At 47.8% G+C, this 21,769-nt stretch overlaps 1 protein-coding gene across 1 annotated transcript; it reads left to right on the top strand.

Moving 5' to 3' along the window:
- The first annotated feature begins 1,098 nt into the window (after window positions 1-1,098).
- Window positions 1,099-20,397, top strand: LOC135912107 (uncharacterized). Its single transcript, XM_065444490.2, has 5 exons — window positions 1,099-2,173; window positions 14,317-14,391; window positions 15,310-15,511; window positions 17,538-17,744; window positions 18,710-20,397. Exons 1-5 carry the CDS (start codon window positions 2,062-2,064, stop codon window positions 18,852-18,854), a joined length of 741 nt encoding a protein of 246 aa, XP_065300562.1. The 5' UTR covers window positions 1,099-2,061; the 3' UTR covers window positions 18,855-20,397.
- Window positions 20,398-21,769: the final 1,372 nt, after the last annotated feature.

Below are 21,769 nucleotides of genomic sequence, written 5' to 3'. Positions count from 1 at the left end.
AAAGTGGAAGTATAATAAGTCTACATAGAACGTAGCGCAGGTCATACCCCTCAAGTGTGAGAAAATACCATGCCGGGTAGGCGGGGCCTTTGCGGCAATAATAGAGTGAGAAAGCATGATTACAATGACAAACGTGCACATAAAGAATGGATTGCTGCCCCTCTGAAAAACCCGCCATCCCTCTCCCGTTGTCATTAAATTCGCAGTTTTGAGCATGCACAGGGATCACCTGACTCGGGAAATCATCGGAGTTGGAATGATCGCGCAAGTGGACAATACACTCTCATTTTACAGCTCATCAGCTGCAACTTTAAGTGCAGAAGCGAATTCTGGTATGCCCGTGATTACAAATATGGATATATTCCTCGCACAGTGTGTTGTGTGTCAGCTCTCCTGTCCGTCGTGTATCCCTGTGCTGTGTATCTAATTTTGCATCCCTAACAAGTACAACTGTACTGTCCTAATTCACTGAGATGTCGAGAATAATGAAGTAGTGGCCGCCATGCAGGTCAAGGGAGCACTACAACGTGCTCTCGTGTCCTTGCAGTGCCACGCAAGCTCTGTCACGTCGCGCGAATTACAACATGGATCCCTCGCCCACGGACAGGCACGACCGTTCTATGCGGCCCAATTGTTAACGGGACTCGATTGACGGTTGCACGTCCGCGACTTCAAGCATGAGTACACCCGTTGGTCTCACTCGTTCGGCGGGAGGGTTTTTCAGGAGAGTGGAGTCCGTGTCAGGAGGGTTCTTTCCCCGTTTTTCGAGCCGTACGTGTCATATCAGTCCAGCCGGCTTTATCTTGCCCTTCGCTTCTCCCAGGCATTTCACCCTGATCTCTTCGTCAACACTTTCTTTCGAGTAGGCATCCCTCTGTATCGAGTGGTCGAGAAGGAGCTAGTCTCTTTTTGTGTAAACAAGCCCACACCTACGCTAAAACGAAAAAAGAAGAGCGTTAAGCGCGTACTTGACGTTTGCTCTTCAGCAGCTCTTGCTCTCGTGACCCCTGTGAATGTCACGTGCTTCAGAGTGCTATAAAAGCGCAGTCCGACGGGCAGTCCCTCGATCGTTTGCTCCACAGATATTGTCCGTCCGGGCGTCCTTGCAACTACGTAAATATCGACGCTTCTCGTGATTGCTTGTCCTGGAGAACAGTGACCAGCGCTAACCTTTCTTCCTATTGGCCATCGACTGTCTGAACTAAAAGCTGCAACGCCTGTCCCAATGCATTGAACTTGGCCATTGAATCGATTAGCACCCAAGACTCGTACAGCGACCGAAGAGGCAAAGTTGACGGGCTGAAGGTGGTGTCCCTAGAGCGACCTCACGGGCGACGCAGAAGACCGCGACTACGTCATCGGCGAGTGGGTGAGGAGGCGCGTGCCCAAAAGACACGCGCCAAGCCGCGGGCCACGGCTGGCCGCTTCTCGAAGCCCGGCCGTCGCCATGCCCCGAGCGGCAAGCCCCGCCGTCCAAGTGCTGCAGCCGCCGGAGCTGCGTCAACAAACAAACCGGCCCACCGGGCGGGCGGGCGGCCCTAAGCGCCAGCAGCGACGCAGCAGCAGCAGCAACAGCACTCGCATCGGCGCAGTCCGACGGCTACTTCCAGCGTCGACGCAGCGCCCGTGACGCAGCCAACCCGGTTCGTGTGGTGCGACTCGCGTGAACCGAGGCGAGAGTTGGCGCGCTTTTTCAGACTCTACCCTTCGTCTTGCTTTTAGCCGATAGTGCGTGCGTGCGTGACGGGTGTTGTCGGAGGGAAGTGTGAGGCCCGGTGCGTGCGTGTGCGGGGCGTTTGTTTTGGCTGCGAGCCTCCTCGCTGGTGGTGCGTTGGACGAGACACCCGGCGGAGGGCGAGGGGACCGGAGGGGGTGGGGTGCTCACCCTGTCTTTCCCACCCGCGGTCGTCGGTGTGCGCCGCCAAACTGAACCCTCGTGTGTGCCCCGAGACGACGTGCTTCTTCCCTCCGCGTGTGACCGCGACTCAACCGACGGACTTCGATATTGTTCGACCGATCGCTTGAAGCTAGATCACATCGCTGCCTAGCTTGTACTTTTCGATGAGGCGACCTGACGGGAACGCGGCTGCTGCCAGCGCCGGCGTGAGTCGACGGACGTCTGCCGGTGCGCTGTTACTTCTCTGTGGATACCTGGCGGCCTCACTCGCGCAAGGTCAGTAGTTGATCTAGTCTTGCCCATTTTAGCTAGAGAAAGCTTCACAAGGAGCTAACAAATTACTTAATCAGATGTTGACGAAACAGAGGATGAGATAGGGAGAGCGTAAGCGTACTTGCCATTCAAAAAAGGGTTCATTTTGAATCTGGCCTTTGCGTAGAGTCACGTCAAGGTATTGGTGGTTTTGGCTTTGGCGTGTCCTGAAACTTGGGTGTGGTGATGGCGGCCTTTCCGAACGTGTTAAAGATGCTGGCTTGCTTTAGAACAACGTGTGAGACGAGCTGAAATTTTTTCTTTTGAGAGTGAACCGAAGATGTGCAACCCAGTGCTTTCAGTGTCACAGAAGCGAATTAGGAGTTTTTAAAAGCGCCAACACATCGCGGAATATTTCGTGTGGGATCGTAAGCTCGTGTTATACGGAAAACGAAACTTTGTCCTCTGAACGCAACTGTAAATGTAAAAAAAATATGGGGTTGTACTTGCCAAAACCACGATCTGATTATGAGGCACGCCGTGGGGGGGACTCCGGGAATTTTGAGCACCTGGAGTTCTTTAACGCGCACCTAAATCTAAGTACATGGCTGTTTTCGCATATAAAGTACTCATTCAAGCTGTTGACAGCTCGACAGTGTGCATAATCGACAGCTTGCACAGTCATATGTGAAGCTTTCTTCACCGTTGACTTTTAAATGTCTGCGGTACTTTGGTGGGACTAAAGGATGACACGACCTAAAGGACGACACTTCGAAAGAGACAAACGAGGCGCTACTCGCAACTAAGTTTAATTCAAGAAAAAGAAAGAATATGCACTCTTAAAACTACTTCGTGAATACGCATAACTGGGCATAGACGACAAGATATGGTGAGAACATATATAAAGCTAGGGAACCTGAAATTCAGAAAGCCAGAGAGAGAGATAAGAGCAAAGGAAGGACAGGGAGGTTCGAATGCCAGAGAATTGAATGCTGCAATCGGGTACCTTCTGGGAATACGAATTACTTAGGTACTGTTCTCGCAGCTTTCTTTCTAATAATGCGCGCTTGAGCGATACGCAAATAAGCCTCGGTGGTTCAGCCGTCAGGATAGGCAGTGAACGGTGAAGGCAAATTTTCCCACCTGCTCAGGGAAGTGGTTCGATGTGATAATGAAAGGTTGGCGCTATCTTCTGCAGCCCTTAAGGGAGCCCGGCTTAGTGCCCATACGACCTGCTCGTAAGACAGATAACAACCGCTCCTGTCCTCTTCCGTTCGGGTTCGTCCCTGCGGTGTCTGCGCGTACGTGCCACTTTGTACCACGTGTGATCGGGGCGGAGTCAGCCGTTATGAGCTCAGCCGCGCTCGTGAAACAGGGCCTGTGGGCGATTTAAGAACAATCGCGACAGGTATCCGTATTGGCCTGGAACTGTGCAGAAGCCAAATAGATCTTGTGCGCATGCGCGTATAGCTTAGAGCTAGAGTGCTCTGACGCTCTTTGGCCGTCACTGGTCCTTGCAGAACAAAACTCCGTACATCACCAACAGAGGGCCCTAAATGGGTGCTTGAAACCTTAAAGCTCGTAATGGCTTTTGTACGACCGCTCGACGGGTTAGCACTTTCTTTAAGAACCGCTTAGCGGGCCCATAGCTTTCAGAAAAGAGACAAACAGCATCCGACAGCGAAAACACGACGCAGATGAAATTACACAGTAGATGAAAAATGTGCATGAGGCATCAGAACAGACGTTTGATGCAACAGCGAAAACCCATTGTACAATTTACGCATTTGATGAATTAACAGTACCCTCGTAAACTACAACATAAACCAATAAGCGCGAAGAACGCATGCGTACTGCGGTAGACGGGGGGCGGGTGCCGCTCCGACCGGCTGCGAGCTGTATTTTTTCGTCCAGTGTGTTCTTCCCTTTCCTGATTGTTTCATTTCAATTAAGCATAACAGTTGATTTCCCTATGCCTTATTTGGCTACATTGCCTGTCTGCTTCATATGGCTATGACTAACAAATAAGCCAATGTATTGGACGCACGAAAAAAGGAACAGTATTCGCGCTCACAGAAAAAAAGAAAGAAAGTTGAACCAGAAGAAATATATGCTACGAATTACAATATCACTACAAGACGATGAGCGAAACGTGAACAAGGTGAATGCAGGAGCCAACGTTTCGACAAGTGGACTTGTCTTCTTCAAGGCCTTGTTCACGTTTTGCTCCCATCATCTTGAATTTCCATCTCCCGCATTCCCCGTCTTTTCTCTGAATATCGCTACAAGACCCATAAGCTGTGCTTAAGTAGGGCATTTCTACGCTGATAAGATGCCACAGAACAGAAACTGCAAAAATTATGCAGACGCAACACACATCTTGAAATCTTGGTAGAGCGAAGGTTTCGTGAGGAGGTTAGTGAAATGCTATACATTTCTCCATTCTCGTACTGCGTCTTTGGCGCAAAGGAAATTGGCGCGCGCGCGCCTTTTTTTCCCGCGCAACCGCGCTGCGCAACTATCAAAGAGCTAGTGACGTTGGCACAAGATAAGTGACCTCGAGATAAGTGACTAGTGATAAGTGATAAGTGACGAGATAAGTGACCACGAGATAAGTGATAAGTTGGCACGAGATGTGATCGTGACCTCTTGGTTACGGACTGCTTTTCTGGAGGGCCGAGGTTCCATCCCACCACCGGAAGCAGAATTCAAGTTCTTTTTTTTTAAATATGAGCTATTCGGTTAGAATGCAGCACGCAGCAGCCATGGTCAGCAAAGTCCGGGAAGGTTCGAGAAGAAAGCGTTGCTTTCAAATAGTTGGCGAAGTTAAATTTAGTTTAAAGTGTAATATATCATTAGTCAAATTAATTAGCAAAGTTAGATTGCAATGAACTCAGCTAAAGCGAGCGGACACCTTTACAGTCGGGATGGATGGACGGATGCAAAACTTTAATGAAGGTCCTGAGGTACGCGACTCAGCGAGCTGCGGGCCGCTCCCACGTTGGGACAGTCAGGCCATGCCCGTTCGCCGCGGGATAGATTTAATAAAATTTCTCACGATCTTCATGCAAAACGCGGCACAGTAGATTGACCACTGGGAACACTCCTGCATTAGCAGGACCTTTGGACATTTGTGCCTACTTATGCCTAATTTGCAAGCTCGCTTTGAACTGCCGCTTTTCTTGGAGTTTGTTTCTTTTTTACTTTTCGATGGCTCTAAGAATAAATTTTTTCCCCCTGGGCTTCTACGCAGAGACCGTGAATTTCTGCACAATACGTGCGTGTCCCAGCAGGCATTGTGAAGTGAAAATTTTTTTTGCAATGCTGAGCAGAGGAAGTCAGAATAGAAAGAGCCTAAACGTTAGGGATGTTAACCACAGAGGCGTCTTTTTGGCAACGCTACACAGGGAAGCCCCCATGCCTACACGCGCGCTTCTGAATAGTCGGGTGCGCTAAGCTCGGACGGGGCTCCAGAAACATCGAGCGCACCTGGGGCAATTGTGTTTTAGCCTCTGTGTACCCCTCGTGTCAGTACATGCGTATGTATGTATGCTGATCAGTTTATAGACTGATGTGGTTCAACGTCCCAGAGAAGAACGGAGGGTTTTAGGTAATTTTTGTGACTTTGGATTGCCCAACGTGCGCCAATACTATGGTACACACGATGTTACTAGCTTACTTACTAGCTTACTAGCTTAGAGGGTGAAATAATTGCGCCGAGGTTGACAACATTTCAGGGCATCTAAGCTTTCCTGACTTTCATCACACAAAAATGACCGTGGTGTCCTGAGGTGTGTAAAACCATGATGCAAGAACTTGACAAGTCAAGCGGGTGAAGCTAGCCGGTAGGTCCAGAAAGGTCACAGGGAAAGGCACGCTTTCCCCGTTTCCCCCTTTCCTTCCAGAAACCAGTCGCACGGCAATTTGGCGTGTATTCGCGGCCTTCTTTCACGCTCGGAAAAACACTTTCATGTTGCACGTATTGAGCAACAGAAACGCTGTATCGTGAGTTTCTCGTGTTGCTCTACAATTTTCTCTTCAACACTTTTCATCGAATATAATATTTGAGTACTTGATTAATTAATTAGTACCGAATATGTAATTAGGTGGAATACAAAAAATAATCGAGTATCCCCAAGCGACGGCAAACAACATTACCTTGGTTCTGTGCAGCTGCGCGGCATTTGCATATTTTTAAATTTTGGCGCGTAGAAATGATATTAGCGCTACATTTATCGTCACGTGTGTTTTAGCGAGCGACCCACTATGCTTACCGAAATGAAGGCTGCTTCACGTCAAAAGCGAGTGTCGACACAGCGCTCTACAAGCGCACGGGTGTCATGTGGTGGGTGGCCATTACGGGGGCAGTTAAAATTAAAGAAAATGATTAAAATATGGGATTTTAAGTGCCAAAAGCACGATCTGATTATGAGGCATGCCATAGTGGGGACTCCAGAGTAATTTGGACCACCCGGGGTTCTTTAACGTGCGCCTAAATCGAAGTACACGGGTGTTTTTTCGCATTTCGCCCCCATCGAAATGCAGCCGCCGTGGCTGGGATTCAATGCCGCGATCTTGTGCTTAGCAGCCCAACACCATACGGGCGTAGTTGGGGCCACAAACTCATCGTAACATATAATTAATCCGCCAATGTCTCGCGTAATTAATTCATTATTACTAGGAACGGTTAAGAAGGTTTACAGCTATAACACACGTCAATACTTCGATTAAGTTCAGTAGTGATGTAGTGGCGAGCATTAAAATCTGTTGCGCTCTGTCAGCGTTAACCAGGAATGTTAGCTACCTTCTCTAAATCGAATATTATAGCAACTGCAGTTGTTGTAAAGATTAAGTGGTATCATACCGAGAGCACTTTATGTTCTGGGGACTGCTGGGTACTCACAAGCATATACGTTCGTGAATTTTTTTTTTTTTACACTGCACCACTGTAGAAAACGTATATGTACGCTTTCTTAGTTGGAAATGCTCAGAATTGTGTGTTTTCATTTTTTTCACATTAGAATTTACCAATCTTTCTAAGAAACAACTTTTGCAAGTGACCACTTTTGCCACGTTTTTAACCGCCCGCGATGGCACTTCATATTGCAGGCAACATGTGTAAACTGGCGCCTAATTTTCCCCATCCTCTTCTTGATTGACTTGTCATTCTTTCACTTAGCTTACCTCGAAGACACTTACAACCACGGAAAAGAGCGGAAAGAAATGCAGTGGAACGAGAAGTTACATATTTTGAAGTCTCGCAGGGAAGCATCAGCACTTCTCAACACACCATCCTACACGCATTCGAGAGAGGACTTCTCAATCATACGAAAAGTACAAACACACACATTACTCGCACCACATATTACGCATTTATGTTAACAGGGACCCGGGCTCTCCCACTTGCAAACCGTGCGGGCGCCTATCCATCAAATAACCACACCTTGTGGGCGTGCCCTGCCAACTACATCTTCAGAGAGACAATATACTTTCTAAACTACTACCAAACCAGCGTCCCAGCAACTGGGAGGAGTGGACCACTCTCCCCCGAAAGCTCCAAGAACTATGGTGGCCACTTCTTGTGCAACTTAGAAGGGTGATGGCTCGGCCTAGTTGGTTTTCCATTTTTAGATCGTGTGCTACAGCGCGAAGCAGGGACAAGGGAAATAGAATTTCAGTTGGCAGTAAGCGCTTTTCCTGGTTTTTCTTGCATCCCTTGCCCCAGCTTCACGCTGTACCACACAATCTGGTGCAACTCCTCAAGAATGTGCTGTACCAGGAAGCATGAGCCTACCAGGAGGCCCGAACTGGGGTTTCAGCTTCTTTGGGAATAATAGATGTCATTCCTATCTCGCTCTTTCTCTCATCGCTAATTGGAAAATAGGATTCTGTGCCAGCCTGGCTTTAGTCTCTTTGCCCGAGCGCAGGTACACGTAAGGTTTCTACAGAAGTCCAGAATGAAAGCAGTTTAAACCGGCGGGCACTGGCTGCGGGGACTAATGGCTATGGTGTTGTGCTCATCTGGACGAGGTCTCGGGTGGTGGCGGCAGCATTCATTCCGATGGAACTAGAGTACACAAAAAAAAGAAACGAAAAACTATCACGAACAAAAGTTATGCTGAAGATGGAGGTTCAAGTAGGCAAACTGGTCAAAATTAACCTGTAATAACCTGAATCTATTACCTGAAGAAAAACTTTCGAATTGCAGTTAAAATACTCATGTGCAGAGTGAGAACATACAAAATTACACTTATGTCATTTGCTACCCCGGGTAAGACTTGCAGACTCGTTTATAGACTGCTGAAACGGGCATCTAGCGCAAACCAATGTCGAATTCGCATGCTTTGACACTATGAAGAAAGTCAGACTTGGCGGGTGAACCGTCTTGCATTTTATGGCAGTCCATGAAACAGTCGGTATTTCAGAGATGACCACTTCAATTCATGCTCCGGAATGGATGCCGCTCAACGAGTTTCTTGGAGTGTTCAACGTCGTTGGAACGATTCTGCACAAAGAGTTGTTTTCTGAGATAGAGTACGCTATCATGCATTTGCTTGATGTTCACACGTGACGTAAAAATCAGATTTTGTCTCGCCATAATGCTTCGTCTGGATTTATGAGCTCAGGTTCGGCATCTCGCGAAATCGCTACAACAGGCTAGAAGAGGTTAATCCGAAACTCTGTATTTACAGACCCTCTCAAGCCGAATAGAAGCTTGAGCTGAGCGCTGAACTCGAGCGTAAACTTGCACAGGGGTGAATGCTTAGCACTCGTGAGAGTAAACTTTTGAACATCAAGTTACTGGTTGATGAAGGTTCCACACAGGTGTTACTATTTTCTCATTCGACAAATTACTTTGCAACCATGTGCTGCCCTGTGCTTTAATTTTTTTATCTTTAGAAAATACCCCATGCAAGTTCTAGCGCAAACCAATGTTTGTGGTGTTTACGATGTCAAAGTTCATGAATCAGTAATCTTGTTTAAACTGGAGGAATTCGGGAACAGATTCCTGAATAGAAGTACACTGTTATCATTCTTTAAAGGTATCGGGGTTGTCTATTTAGGATGAGAACATTCATGGGCTTGAGTTTCTTTAGTGAAACCCTCTCGCCGAGAATAGTTCGCCCTATCTGCTTTTTCTTGTATCTGTAACCACGTCACAGTTAGGTAGCACTAACGTAACGTAATAGTTACCTTTGACACCAAAGAAGAGAGTCCGCGGGAGCGTCCTCGTGCTACTCGGAAGAAACAGAGAGGTGACATCTTTGCTTCCTAAAACAAAACCTGCCACCCTTTGTTGGATCAAGTTTTTCCGGAGCTCAGCTCCCTGCCAGCGGAGACACCTAGCAGACGACCGTTCCAAGGACACTTGCTCCTCGTCTTGGCTGCACCCAGACGAAGGAAAAACAACTACAGAAAGGTCCAAACAAGCTTAGAGCAAGCGACGGCTTTGACAAGAAGTGCTAGGCCACGTGATGCAGGGTGTCTGTGGGCTCAACGACTGCCCCGCCGTCGACAGCAGGCCAGATTTTGGCCAAAGCAAGAAGCGCAAAACTTTTCGAGCTTCGATGCAGACGACGACTCGCGCAAAGGGGGCAAAGCCATCGTCTGTACCCGTCCACAACTTGGCAACGGTGCCAAAGGAAAGACATGAGGCCGAACGCATCGCCTTCGCTCAACGAAACTGAGTTGCGAAAAAAAAAGAGCGATAGCAGTGAGCCGGGAGTCGTATACGTCCTTTGAGCCGTGAGAGACACGTCCGTAGACAGAAATAGACGTCGTCTCCCGTTGTCGACCCACCACAGAGACCAAAGCACTAGCTCCGGCCGGTTCAAAGAGCGTAGGAACCTCCCCACCACCGCTCCCACCTCCTTAAATCATCTCTCAAGACCGTCGCTAAACTCTGGGCGTTCGGGCGAAACGAAGAAGTACTAAAACACATCCGTGGCCTGTCGCTGGCAGGTTGCTTTAGCATCGCTTGAAAGCGCGCCCTCTTAGGCTTTCTTTTTGGTCAGTGGTTTGTTTAGTGCGTACGTATGAATGGATAAGTGGAAACTCTACGCCTGAATTGCATTTGAAGACCAGCTCGGCTTTAATGGTCATATCGGTCTGTTCGCATATTCCAGTAGCAACGCTGGTGTGAAAACTAGATTGTCAACATGTACTAGCATCCGTGTTACTTTTGTCAGGGAGGCAGAGCTGCTGCGCATTTCATATTGTTAAGTTCGGTTCGTGAATGAGCATCAGTTGAGAAACAGCAGAGTGTATACAAGATATATCCATCAATACCTGCAACAAAGTTGCTTATATGCTAGACACATATGCTGGTGGCACAAAAAAATTGCATTGCAGCGTTGTGGCATGCAAAACTTAGGTTTCTTAATTTTAACACCCAGCTGCGAGTTAGTAAACGCTGAGCATGCGTAAAGGTTGAATATCCAGAGGAGCTTTCTCATAGACTATTGTATTTGCGCCGGACGACGGAGCTCTACGTCGTAGCGTTGTACTGATAGCTTTACCGGCTCCACTACTCGTTCAAGTTCAGCAGCACAATTAACATTTTATTTAGAATTACAAATTGCTGTAATTGTGACCCCATCGTATGTAGGAACATACCGACTAGTGTGGACTGCGTTTCCTTGAAGTAAAACAAAACAAAACAATATCACGGCCCAAGCACTCCATACACCAAACATCTTCATACGGGTTAAGTGGTTAATGTGGGTAAGTAGCGAATCGTCGTCAGTTCATTAAACGACGGCTTGGTAGGCTGCCAGATACTTGGTACACAATTGCTGCTTGCGCTCCGCAGCACGAGGTTGTTTTTGTGCCCGGGCTGCAGCATCGGCATGGCGTAGACGAGCTCGTTCCCGGTTCTGCTCGCAGCGTTGCTGATGGAAAGCTGCCTGCTCTTCAGGAGTACGCATGACGCGTGGCCTACCCATTTCGGAACCAGAGAGAAACTTCTGCGCGCACGCTCCGCTGCGACGGAGAGCAATGACGTCACTACTGGCGCAGCCAATCGCTCGCCTTCCCTTTCTTCTTCGCGCATGCGCATAGGGTTGCGCCGGAGGAGTTTTCTACGCAAAGGCGACAGACGGATGGATGAACGGACGGGCGAATCCGCTAGCCATATACACCTTCGCTGTAAAAGGCTATAGAGGTTTTCGCGATATTTGCTAAATGATGCGCTAACAACAGCATTCCCTTGTAATGCGTGTATGATTCGTTTAAATTGCAAAGGCACCAGACACTATGCAAACTTTGTGGAACACTGTGGACACTGATCTACCTGTCACTTCGTTTAGGGGAACCCCGTTCTTGTTCTTGGCTGGATGAATGGTACAGATATAGCATCCAGCCTAAAGCAGCCCTATGCTACAAAGCAAATTCATGCGGGTCCTCCAGACAGGAAGAAAGCTTGACAACTGCAGGGTGATTCATTCTGGTCCTAGTATCGATTAGGATACTAGTGATATTCGGGAGCCGTCGTTAGTCCAACCAGGAAACTGGCACAGTGTTGGAAGAGATCACGTTAATAGGCAGCTCGAAGTGCTTAAATATTGATTAGGCAAACGCACTCTGCAAAAAACACGCAAGGTGGAGAAAAGAGGCGATTTTGAGTTCATTTACAGTACCATGACGAATTTTTCTTCAATATCGAAACATTCTTGCTGATGATCCCATGTGGGTGTACCTTGTAGCTTCACCATACTTAAAGGTCGATCCCAATTTTCCATTTGCTAAAATGTCCTGTGTATTACGTATTTCAAAATAACTCCTTTCTCTGCACTCCTTGTAATCGTGAGCGCTGCTTTTCGTGCGAAGATGAATCTTAATTTTTTCTTGCTGAAAGTAGTAGTTTTCTTGGTACATGTTGCTGCGCGTTGGTATCTCTGCTTTCTTTATCTTATTTTGTCTGCTTTGCCAGACGTCAACGAACACAGAATTTGCAGGGCTCCTGCACGCTAAGTGTCACCGTGACCTCTAGGTTGACACCTGTAATTCTGCAGGTCCAAGGGCGAAGGGACTTCACAAAGAATGCGCAAGAAATCTAGCAATTCCAGCTGTTGTCCTTCAACGTGTGGTGGAGGCGACGTTCGGCCATTTGATAGCAGTACTCCATTGTTCTTACAAGTAACACGCTATCATCTCATCCAGGCTAGCATAATCAGTTTTATCATTATACAAACGTACGCCCGTCCTTGATTACGTTATCACAAGTAGCATGAAATGCTATCAGCTTGACTATCGTCTCCATGCTTCTCAATAAAGTCGGCCTCTCATCCTATTCCAAAAAGTCACGTTTTTCGGTGCTTTGGAGCAAGGCCTACAGATTCGACCTCCACAAACATGTCGTCGGTTGTGTTGTTTAAGGCTAAGAACGATCGTCGTCTAAGTTTCGCAAAATTGAGCAACACGACGTTGCCGCTGAAAAAAATTTATGACTTCTGCCTTTCCGCAGTAAAATGTGCTTGGGGGTTGAAGGGACCGGTACAGTGGCCGTGGCGGAAGCTAGGTGTGTCCTTCGGGCTAAACTTTGAACTTTTGTCTGCTGGTTCCTCCCGGCCATAAGGGCTTCGGCCGTCTGAAGACAGTGAGTCGTAAACGTCACTTCTCGCGGCAAATCACTCGGCGACTCAGCAGCGGTCGTTATGAAAGCGGTTGCCGCTGTCGCAATCAGTGTAGGGTGTCGTCAAGTGCCGCGGCGGAAAAGCTTTTTGTGGTACCACCCTTGACGCTAAAGAAAGAGCACGAGACCACGAGCGCGAGGCCTTGCCAAACTTGAAGCCGCAAGCCCTGTCGACACGCAACAGGTTCGTGAAACCCAAGTGTCGCCCCTCCTGCCGAAGCCGCTTTGCGACGTATTCGTACGCGCATGTATACATGCCCCCTTGCGGAGCTGAGACGTCGCCGTCGCGATTCACGATAGCTATAGTGTAAAGGAGAATTTGCAGGCACTCAGCTTTGCTGAAGGGCCCGTCGCGTTCAGGCACGGAACAACATTATGATGCGGCGTTTCTAAGTCTGCCATGCACAAAAGTTTCCTTCTAGAAGAAGGCTGACTTATTACTCAAAAAAGCTGCTTTAGGATTACTTGATTTCTGTATTAGACTAGGTTATACCGATGAAGCAGCGGCCATTGAGTGCAACAGGAGCAGTGAAAGTTCCAAAAAGACTCTCACGTCTCAACGTTCAGCGACGAAAACACCCCGTGACTCGCTTGCCCGAGAGCAAGTACATTCCCTTAATGTAGGAGGTCTGATCATGAAAACATGAAAAGAGCTAAAGAAATCTAATCTTTGTACAACGAGTTGAAGAGTAAAAAAAGAAAAAGAAAAATCAGTTCCATTTATTAAAGGAATGACGCCCTTGACGGCGTATATCTCTTTCAGCGCGGACATTTAGTTAGCATTCGTTGTTTCGTTACGCAATTCCATAGACAACATATACGGGGACCGATGCATCAGTAGCGGTATAGCACAGACGGCGATGCGCATGTGCCCGCTATACACATGCGCGCTGCTGTGTGTTGAGCCTTGTCAGGCGATGACGCAGTTCTCGTCAAACAGAAGTATGCGGGAGACCTCGAGAAAAGTTATAATGATAGAGTACGGAAATAGAGCCGAATAAGTTTTGTAGGATTGTATCGGTGCAGCTGAGAAATACCAGCACGCGGTCGCCTAAACGACACAACGGGTTTGCAGGAAGGTGGAGTTTTCAACTTATCAACAGCCGAGGCTGTTACCTATGTTTACCTGTTCACCATCACCATCAACAGCCGAGGCCGAGGCTGAACACCGAGCGAGAGGCTAAATTTTAGCCCCGATCCCGACATGCGTGGAACGACAACGACGCCATCTTTGCAGTGATACGTACACGATCGAGTGATAGCTTCTTTCCTCTATTCAGCGACGCCAAAGTAAGGCGCGGGGGTAGCACGGTGGCAAAAATATAAGTGATATTATTGTTTCTTACTAGCCTTCCTCAGATGCGCTTTTAGCAAGCGACCCCCTACGCGGCCCGAAATGAAAGACGCTTCACCTCAAAATACAAGGTTTCCTAACTGTTCACTTTTGCAATGCAGCTGTCCGTAAGCGCAACGTGAAAACGCCAGCGATGTGAGCATGCTTAATATTTGTGTGCTTGTGTTCTTTTGCTCGCAGTGTCTGCTGCGCCGTCAAAAGGAGAAGAGCTGGGCAAGGGCTTTGAGGACGGTCGCTTGAAGCTCATAGTGAAAGGTGAGATTATTTGCCTCTCTGCCAATAACGACAAGTACTTACGTACACTTGAACTCCAGTGCGGTTTGTTAAGCCGAAAGTAGAAAAGGACCGGACGAAAGATTGCAGATCTTGTGACACTTAGACGAGCTCGCAGATTAGGCGCGACAACGCGTCGGCTCAGGTGTAACGTCCGCACTTTGTGCGGAGTGGTTACATGCACGAGCAGCCATCGCAGATAGAAACGTGAGGCATGCTCAGAAATTCAGAAACCTTGCTTTTTGTCCTGGATGCCCATACAATTTGACTTTTTTCAGCGTTTCAAAACGTAAGAGAACAGAAAATTTCATTTACACAGTGCCAGTTCACTATGTTGCATGGCTGGCATCACTTAAACCAAAAAAGCCCAACATCTTGCTTACGCCGAATTTGATGCCTAAAAACTTAGGCACTGGAATCCCAACGTAGAGTTCATGATAGCATTTTTGACATGATGTAGGCAGCTTTCAGATTGTGCATAGTTCAGCAAATCGATTACTTATAAAGTAATTGCCGTACTAAATATTTTTTACTGAATTATTATTTAACAGATTTTGTTTTTTTTCGTACCAAGATACTTTCCATGGCCAGTAGTAAATGGGAACAACCTGTTTTTATTGTGTTTGATCTGGAACAGCGTTCGCTCCTTGCGACGTTAGGAAAACTTGAGCGCCGAAGGGATTCGACATTTCTTTCACTTGTTCATAACCACGCAAAAAAAGAAAATATATATAGAAACAGAATTTTCACTCTTAAGCTGAGGTGGCGCGGTCGACGGCAGTCGCAAAGACGCGAACATTTGTGGGATCGATCGGTGTTATCATGCTTACGTATTATGTAATATTATTATGTAACATATGCATTACGGTGACGCGCGGACGTTTCGTTCCCGAACCGCAGCCTTCGCGGACCAGCTCGTGCGGGAGCTCTCCTCGGCGCTCGACCAGGGCCACTTGCAGCTGATCAAAGACAAACTGGGCAAGCTCTCGGACCACATCCAGGAGCACCCGGCCATCGGTCAGAAGCACCTGTGGGTGGGCAAGGGGAAGCCTCCCGCGCCCAAGGATGCCGAGAGGAAAGAGCGCCACGCCCTAGCCGCGAGGTGAGAGGGCTGCGTAGGGGCTCCCCTCTTTTTATGCGAAGCATACTAGCCGCACAACCACGCTCTTCCTTGCTGCGCCGCGCGCGGCCGCGTAGCTACCATATAACGTCATAACAGCTGCAAAAGCGGAGGCTCAACTCGTGCGCTCGCTTGCTGCCGCGTAGCTACATTGCCGGGTCTCAGCTCGCGAGCGCTCGCCGGCGCGTGACCGTGACGTCACGCGCCGGCGCAGCGCCCCTAGCGGGAGGAGCGGGAGTCAGGTGGTGACTGCGGCCGCGCGCGACCGCGCGAGTTGGGGCCCAGCTTTTCCTCCGGCTTTCGTGACGTCACGTCACGTGGTTAAATGGTGGCTGCCCGGCCGCGCCCAAGGGCTGAACTGAGTGATTGCAATATGCAACGCATAACAACTAAAACAAAGGCTAGTATGCTTCGCATCCTGGGCTTAACCTTAGCTAAGCCACAGCCATTTTTTTTAAAGCGAAAGCTTTAGTGGCCGCGAACTTGCGATTTCGCCGTGGCCGTGGTCCGCGAAGGCACACGACGTCACACCGCGTTCCTCGTCAGAACGCGTTCCTCGTCGTTGCGTTCGCCTCCGCACACTTCGTCAGCTGCGTCGCATGCCTGATAACATGTCGGAGGATTCAAAAGGAGGGCTTGCGTGCGCCGCAACCACAGTTGAGGCGCCAGTATGGACGGCGAAAATTATAAGCAGGAGGAGGCCTGGAATCGACATCGGAACGAGATGAAGAGCAAACGAATCGCCCAAGAAACGGACGAACAGCGCGCCGAACGACTGGCTAAACGCCGCAACACAGCTAGACAACCAGACTAACCTGGACTTGCAATCAAGATTAACCAAGGCTAACCATGCAACGCCTTAGCTTTCGCTACGTATATCCTGGCATAGCCGAGCTAAGCCGCTGCCAATTTTTTTTAAGAATGATTGACGCGGTGATGGGTTGGTACATACAAGTGGCACAATGAACGGGTGCGCAGCTGCGCGAATCGAGAAGAACGACGAACGATCGAGATGAATGAATTAAACTTGAGGAGTCGTGTCGGTAGAGCGTGCGTGCGGTGTGTACTAATTAGGAGGAGTTTGTTGGTTATGGTTGCGTTTTGTTTTTACTTTCCTGCAGGCCAACCAAATGCGCATTTGTATCAAGCACATGTACATGTATCCTTTGTTCCTGTTTAAGAGCTACGTATGCGATTACTTCGTGTATAAATAAATAAGTAAATAAATAAATAAATAAATAAATAAATGGAGCTGCGGTGCTTATACATCTCGTTAACTGAATCATAACAATAAGAAGCAATAGGATCGATCCCCACGTTCTTCTTTGACAACCGTATGGCCATGTACCGATAGTTGCACAATAATAATAAAGTAAACTACACGTGCAGAGACAGATATCGAGCCCGGGCCTCCTAGCGCGGGAACCCCCCCCCCCCCCCCCCCCAAGTAGTTGTTCCCGTTCCCGTCTCGCTAATGTGTCGTGCGCTGTACTAGAGATGGCGTTGGCGAGCCACAACAGTTGATGCCACCCGGAGATGCAGAAAGGTCGCTGCCGACGCAGAGTAGTCGAAATCGCTTACGAATTACCGGATCGTCCCACGCGCAGTGGCTAACGCTAAAGCCCTTTAAACTTCGTAAAGTAACGCCACACTTTGAAGAATGCCGCCTCCTCCTCGCGCGCTCTGGCCGAGGCCAACGCCGCGTCGTCATTGGCCTAATAGCATCACGTGGGCCCTCGCGCCGTGCTTCAGCGCCATTTTCGCTCGAGAAGCGCCTACGGAGTGGCGAGGAGCGCATGTTGGCTCCGTTGCTACGCTCGAGCGGTGTAGGCGGCGCCACGGTCGAGGAGGGAGCGTGAAAGAGAAGAGAAACGAGGAGGTGTGAAGGCGGAGGAGGAGGCTGTCGCTACTTTACGAAGTTTAAGGGGTTTAAGCTAATGCAGTTCCTTCGACCGCTCGCTTTCACTGCGCTCACATCGCTTTCTTTTTTTCGATCGTCCCGCCGCAGGCGCAAGTGGGCGATGCACAAGCGTGACGGCGCCCTGGTGCTGCCCTCGGAGGAGATCTGCCAGACGACCACCCAGTGGGAGCAGCTGAACCGCACGCAGGACTACGACGGCAACGAAGTGGAGATCGTGCAGGATGAGATACAGCAGTACGTGTTCTCCTATCGATGCGCCACCGCGCAGAACCCATGCACGGCCATCTCCGGACTGTGAGTATATGCCTTCACGAATCGTTGCTTCTCTCTTCCTCTTTGGAGCGCTACCATTACTTCCATTCGGGTTCGCAAGCTTCAAAACACCCTACAACTCACGGGCGCTCGACCACGTAGGAAGCACTCGACCTCTTCCAAGCGCTCCGAGTAAAATCTGTTGAAGACCAGACGATACTCCTGGGTTATTCCATTCGCATTATTTCTTAAAAGCGCTGGAAGCATTCAGTAATATCAAATTGCTTCCTTTGAGGACACACACGTGTCACTTTCTTTTTTTTCTTACGCTTAAACTGCAACCAATGGGTGTCTATTTAAACAAACTGCAAAGGTGTGAAAGTACCGTCCCCCCCCCTCCACCAAAAAAGAGGTGTTTATACCTACGCAAACACTCTGGAGTCTTTGGAGTCCTAATGCAGTCACAAAGCTATTGAAATGAAACATGCAGCCTGGTGTTACTTAGTCGCCGTATTCATTACAAAAGAAGTATTATTATCTCAAAGCTTTACATTTAAAAAAAGACGCTTTTATTTGGGTTATCACTTTAAGGCGGATAGGTAGAATTCTTTGTTTCTCTGGAAGCATCTAATGTCAAGTTTCCAACTAGCCCAACTTTATGTAATAATTACATCAAGATCGTTTAGCGATGTAAGTATATGTGTGTATGTAAGTTTCTTGTGTGAATACTCGCCGTCGGTGACGTTGATCAGACTCAAGACCTTAGGAAAGGCTGCAGTGAAGCCATGCGTATCTGAAAAGTACAACCGTTTGATGATGGATCATGGGTTTGTAGCGACACCGTCGCGGTTCCTGCGCAATGTAACGTTGAAAGCTTTTATTTGACTTAATTTGTTATTGTCGATCTATTTCCGGCAAATTCTCACCCCCCTCTCAAAAAATGGGAGCCGTTTTTCTGCTTGCAAAGTTAACTCGTTCGTTAATTGTTGCTCACGATTTCGATGCAGCTACGACAGCGAGTGCACGGAACGCAAGGGCTGGATGTACCTCTACTACCGACCGCTAGAGGGCGACAACCGAGTCGCCAAGTGGGGCTACGTTTCGGTCAACCACCACTGCGTCTGCAAGGTGACTCCGAAGGGCGCCCGCTAGCTGGCTGCCCAGCAAACCACCGAGACCGCCCTCTACAGCTTGCGCCGAGAGCCCCACTGCAACCGGCTGGCTACACTGGCTACCTGGCTACACACTGGCTACACTGGCTGCAACAGGCTACACCGCTTCGAAGAAAGCTGAACCTGCTCGAGTCATGCACCGGCCGTGTGCTGCATAGTTGCCGCCGAGAACTTGTACGAAAGTTTAATGAAGACGAGGCCGGAAAAAGTAGCAGTGAACGCATTGCAATTTCAGTGATCAAAGCTTAAAGACATTGAACTCTGGTAGTTAATCTTCCGTGCTTCCCATAAGTAGGCATATGTATTGCTTCATTTAAAAATGAAAGGTGGAACTAATAGGTGTTTATTAAAACCAAGTGTAAAGGTGTGAAATAACCTTACACCCCCACTAAAATGTAAAGGTGTTTGTTCACAGAGAAATACTGTGGCGTTTTGGTGCAGCCGCAGAGGTGTTAAAACCAAGCACGTGCCTGGTCTTACTTAGTCGCCGTCTTTATTAAGAAGGGAGAACTTATTAACTCAAGACATTACTGCGAGAAACGCTTCAGTCTAGAATATAACTTTAAGGTGGAATAGGTAGAATTCTTTGTTTATCATAGATGCCTCTTCCTTGCACAGAATTTTTTTTTCATGTAGACCTCAGGTTGCTGCTTAAGCAAAAAGGTTAACATTATTTCCGTTTGCTTTTCTCACGGTGGATCCCTGCGTAAGCAAACTTCTTTAGTACTGTCGCAGCTGATTATGTGTCATCAATTCCAATCGGATATCGTCTACTTGAACGTTTTTAGCAATCACATCCTTATTAAAGGCACTCGTTCAATCACATCCTTAAAGGCACTCGTGTTGAATATTCCAAAAGTAGTGTTTGTCAAATTGCAAAATTGCCATCCACCCGACTGTTCCATGAAGATACAAAGCAGTGTTTCTGGAACTGTGCACGCTGATGTGAAGCAGTGGCTTCAGGAACGTTATTACGCCTCGATGACACATTGTTAAACAAAAGCGTTTTTTTTTTCGATTGTATGCGACGCTTGTTAACAGCATGACGTGAACATTGATTGTTATCGTGAAATTTGAGGTCGCTTATTTAAAAATCTTCGCCCGCAAATCAATCCTGTTTCATTCGCACCCGCAACTAAGGCATTAAACGCAATTTTACATGTTTTCTTCGTTCAGTAATATTCATTCACGAACCGTCATTGAATGCATTGAATTCATTGTTTCAGAAAATTGCTCCACCATTGACGATCTGAATTTTGTCTTCAGTATTAAACATTTTCCCTACTCGAGATCACCGCCCACCACCTTTACGATTTTATGAAAATATTTATCTTTTTCCTTCTACGTCATCGATCACCCTTCATAGCTCATCTGTTGTCACTTGTTTACATCAGCGCAAATATAGAATGCATTCATCAACCTTTCCTTTTTCCCCGTGTGAAACATTTTGCCTGAATGTGTGTGTTGCACTTTGTATATGAGAATGAGGTGTTTACATAAAGCGGCGAGAGTTCGTAGTCTAATGTCTTGTGCTGTTTTCTTTCTTCGTGCCGGAAAGTCCTTCCAACAATGGCACTTTATAAAAAAAACTGACACACTGCCATGCACTCCTTTGCAAAGGTGTCGAAAGTTCGATGCTTCCCTGCGGGTTCAAAAGTCTAAACTCTAAACTTAAAGTTCGACACCTACTGTATAAAGCGATAGGTTAGCGCAGGAACATCGACAGTGCTTGATGCGTGCAATGCCTATTACGTAACGTACAACTACATTGAGGTATGTAATACACATAGAATGAAGTCTGAAACACTGCAAGGCGAGATCTCGTGTTACTCCTTACAAAAAAAGAGAGCGAAAAAAGGCTATTGCCGCAGGGGGCAAGTGTTGGCAAAGTGTTACATTCTCACAGAAATGTGGAGCTAAATACATGGATAAACAGTAGAACATCACTATAGTGTTGCAGAAACCACACAGGAATAAAAAAGCAAGCTCATACATATCCGGAGAAAGCGCACAACTCAAATTTAAATGAAGTTGTGGCAATATTTCTTGAAGTTAGCGGATAATAAATTTCTTAATAATCGTGATCTCGGCACTTATCGCCGTTATAAGGCGCTGACGTGCCAAGCAGTCGACGCTCGCGCGCTCACTGGAAAAGAAAAAACAGTGTACTAAAGTCAATATTGTTAAAATGCCGGGAGGCTGTACACTTCACTTCCAGTGCCCGCTGAGGGCGCTGGCTAACCTCCATGCCTTTCCTCTCTTCTGTTGCCCTCTATGTCTTGAGCTCTCCCCCAACCCCTTCTTTTTTTTGTGTGTGTGCGCCCTTCTAAGCGCTAATTCGCCTAAACTGTTATGCAAGACCAATTTGTCCAATGCATTGTACTTCTCACTACCACACCCCGCTTTAATCTACCAATGAACTAACACATCATTGCAATGGTAATTCTTCAGGATTCACTCATAACGAGATCCAGTAAACACATCTGGGGACACTGCCTGTAGACCAATAATGCGCCTTGAAATGCCGAGATTGCTAAGAAGTCGCGAATCTCCTCCGTTGGTCTTAAGCAGCTTATACGTTGTTTCTGTGCTGTACGGCGGCTCTCTACAAGCATACACAGATGAGTTCGTCACTTCGTGCGTTCCAGCAGAGGCCTTTGCGACCGCACGAGAGTTAAAATGGAACGCAGTATGACTTAGAAAAAGCTGCAGAATGAGCTGCCATACAAGATGCTGTTCAGTCTATCACCTGCCAGATATGCGGACTTTTGGGCTACAGGTGGTTCGTTGCAGTAATTGAGGTCATAGAAAATCGCACGTCCTGTGGTCTTTCTTGTCCGTGTGAATCCAGCGCTACGACCTCAATTACTGCCAGATACTCCGTAAATGGACAGC

The sequence above is a fragment of the Dermacentor albipictus genome, chromosome 10 (genome assembly GCF_038994185.2).
Source record: "Dermacentor albipictus isolate Rhodes 1998 colony chromosome 10, USDA_Dalb.pri_finalv2, whole genome shotgun sequence".
Taxonomy (NCBI): Eukaryota; Metazoa; Arthropoda; class Arachnida; order Ixodida; family Ixodidae; genus Dermacentor; species Dermacentor albipictus.
Note: the sequence above shows the minus strand (reverse complement) of the source record. Positions and strands in the feature narration are given on the sequence as shown.

Excerpts from the sequence above, each read along its gene's own strand:
- LOC135912107 (XM_065444490.2), top strand. The coding sequence starts at position 2,062 with ATGAGGCGACCTGACGGGAACGCGGCTGCTGCCAGCGCCGGCGTGAGT. Across the intron at positions 2,174-14,316 it reads GGCGGCCTCACTCGCGCAAG|TGTCTGCTGCGCCGTCAAAA; the intron begins GTCAGTAGTTGA and ends TTTTGCTCGCAG. Across the intron at positions 14,392-15,309 it reads CTTGAAGCTCATAGTGAAAG|CCTTCGCGGACCAGCTCGTG; the intron begins GTGAGATTATTT and ends CCCGAACCGCAG.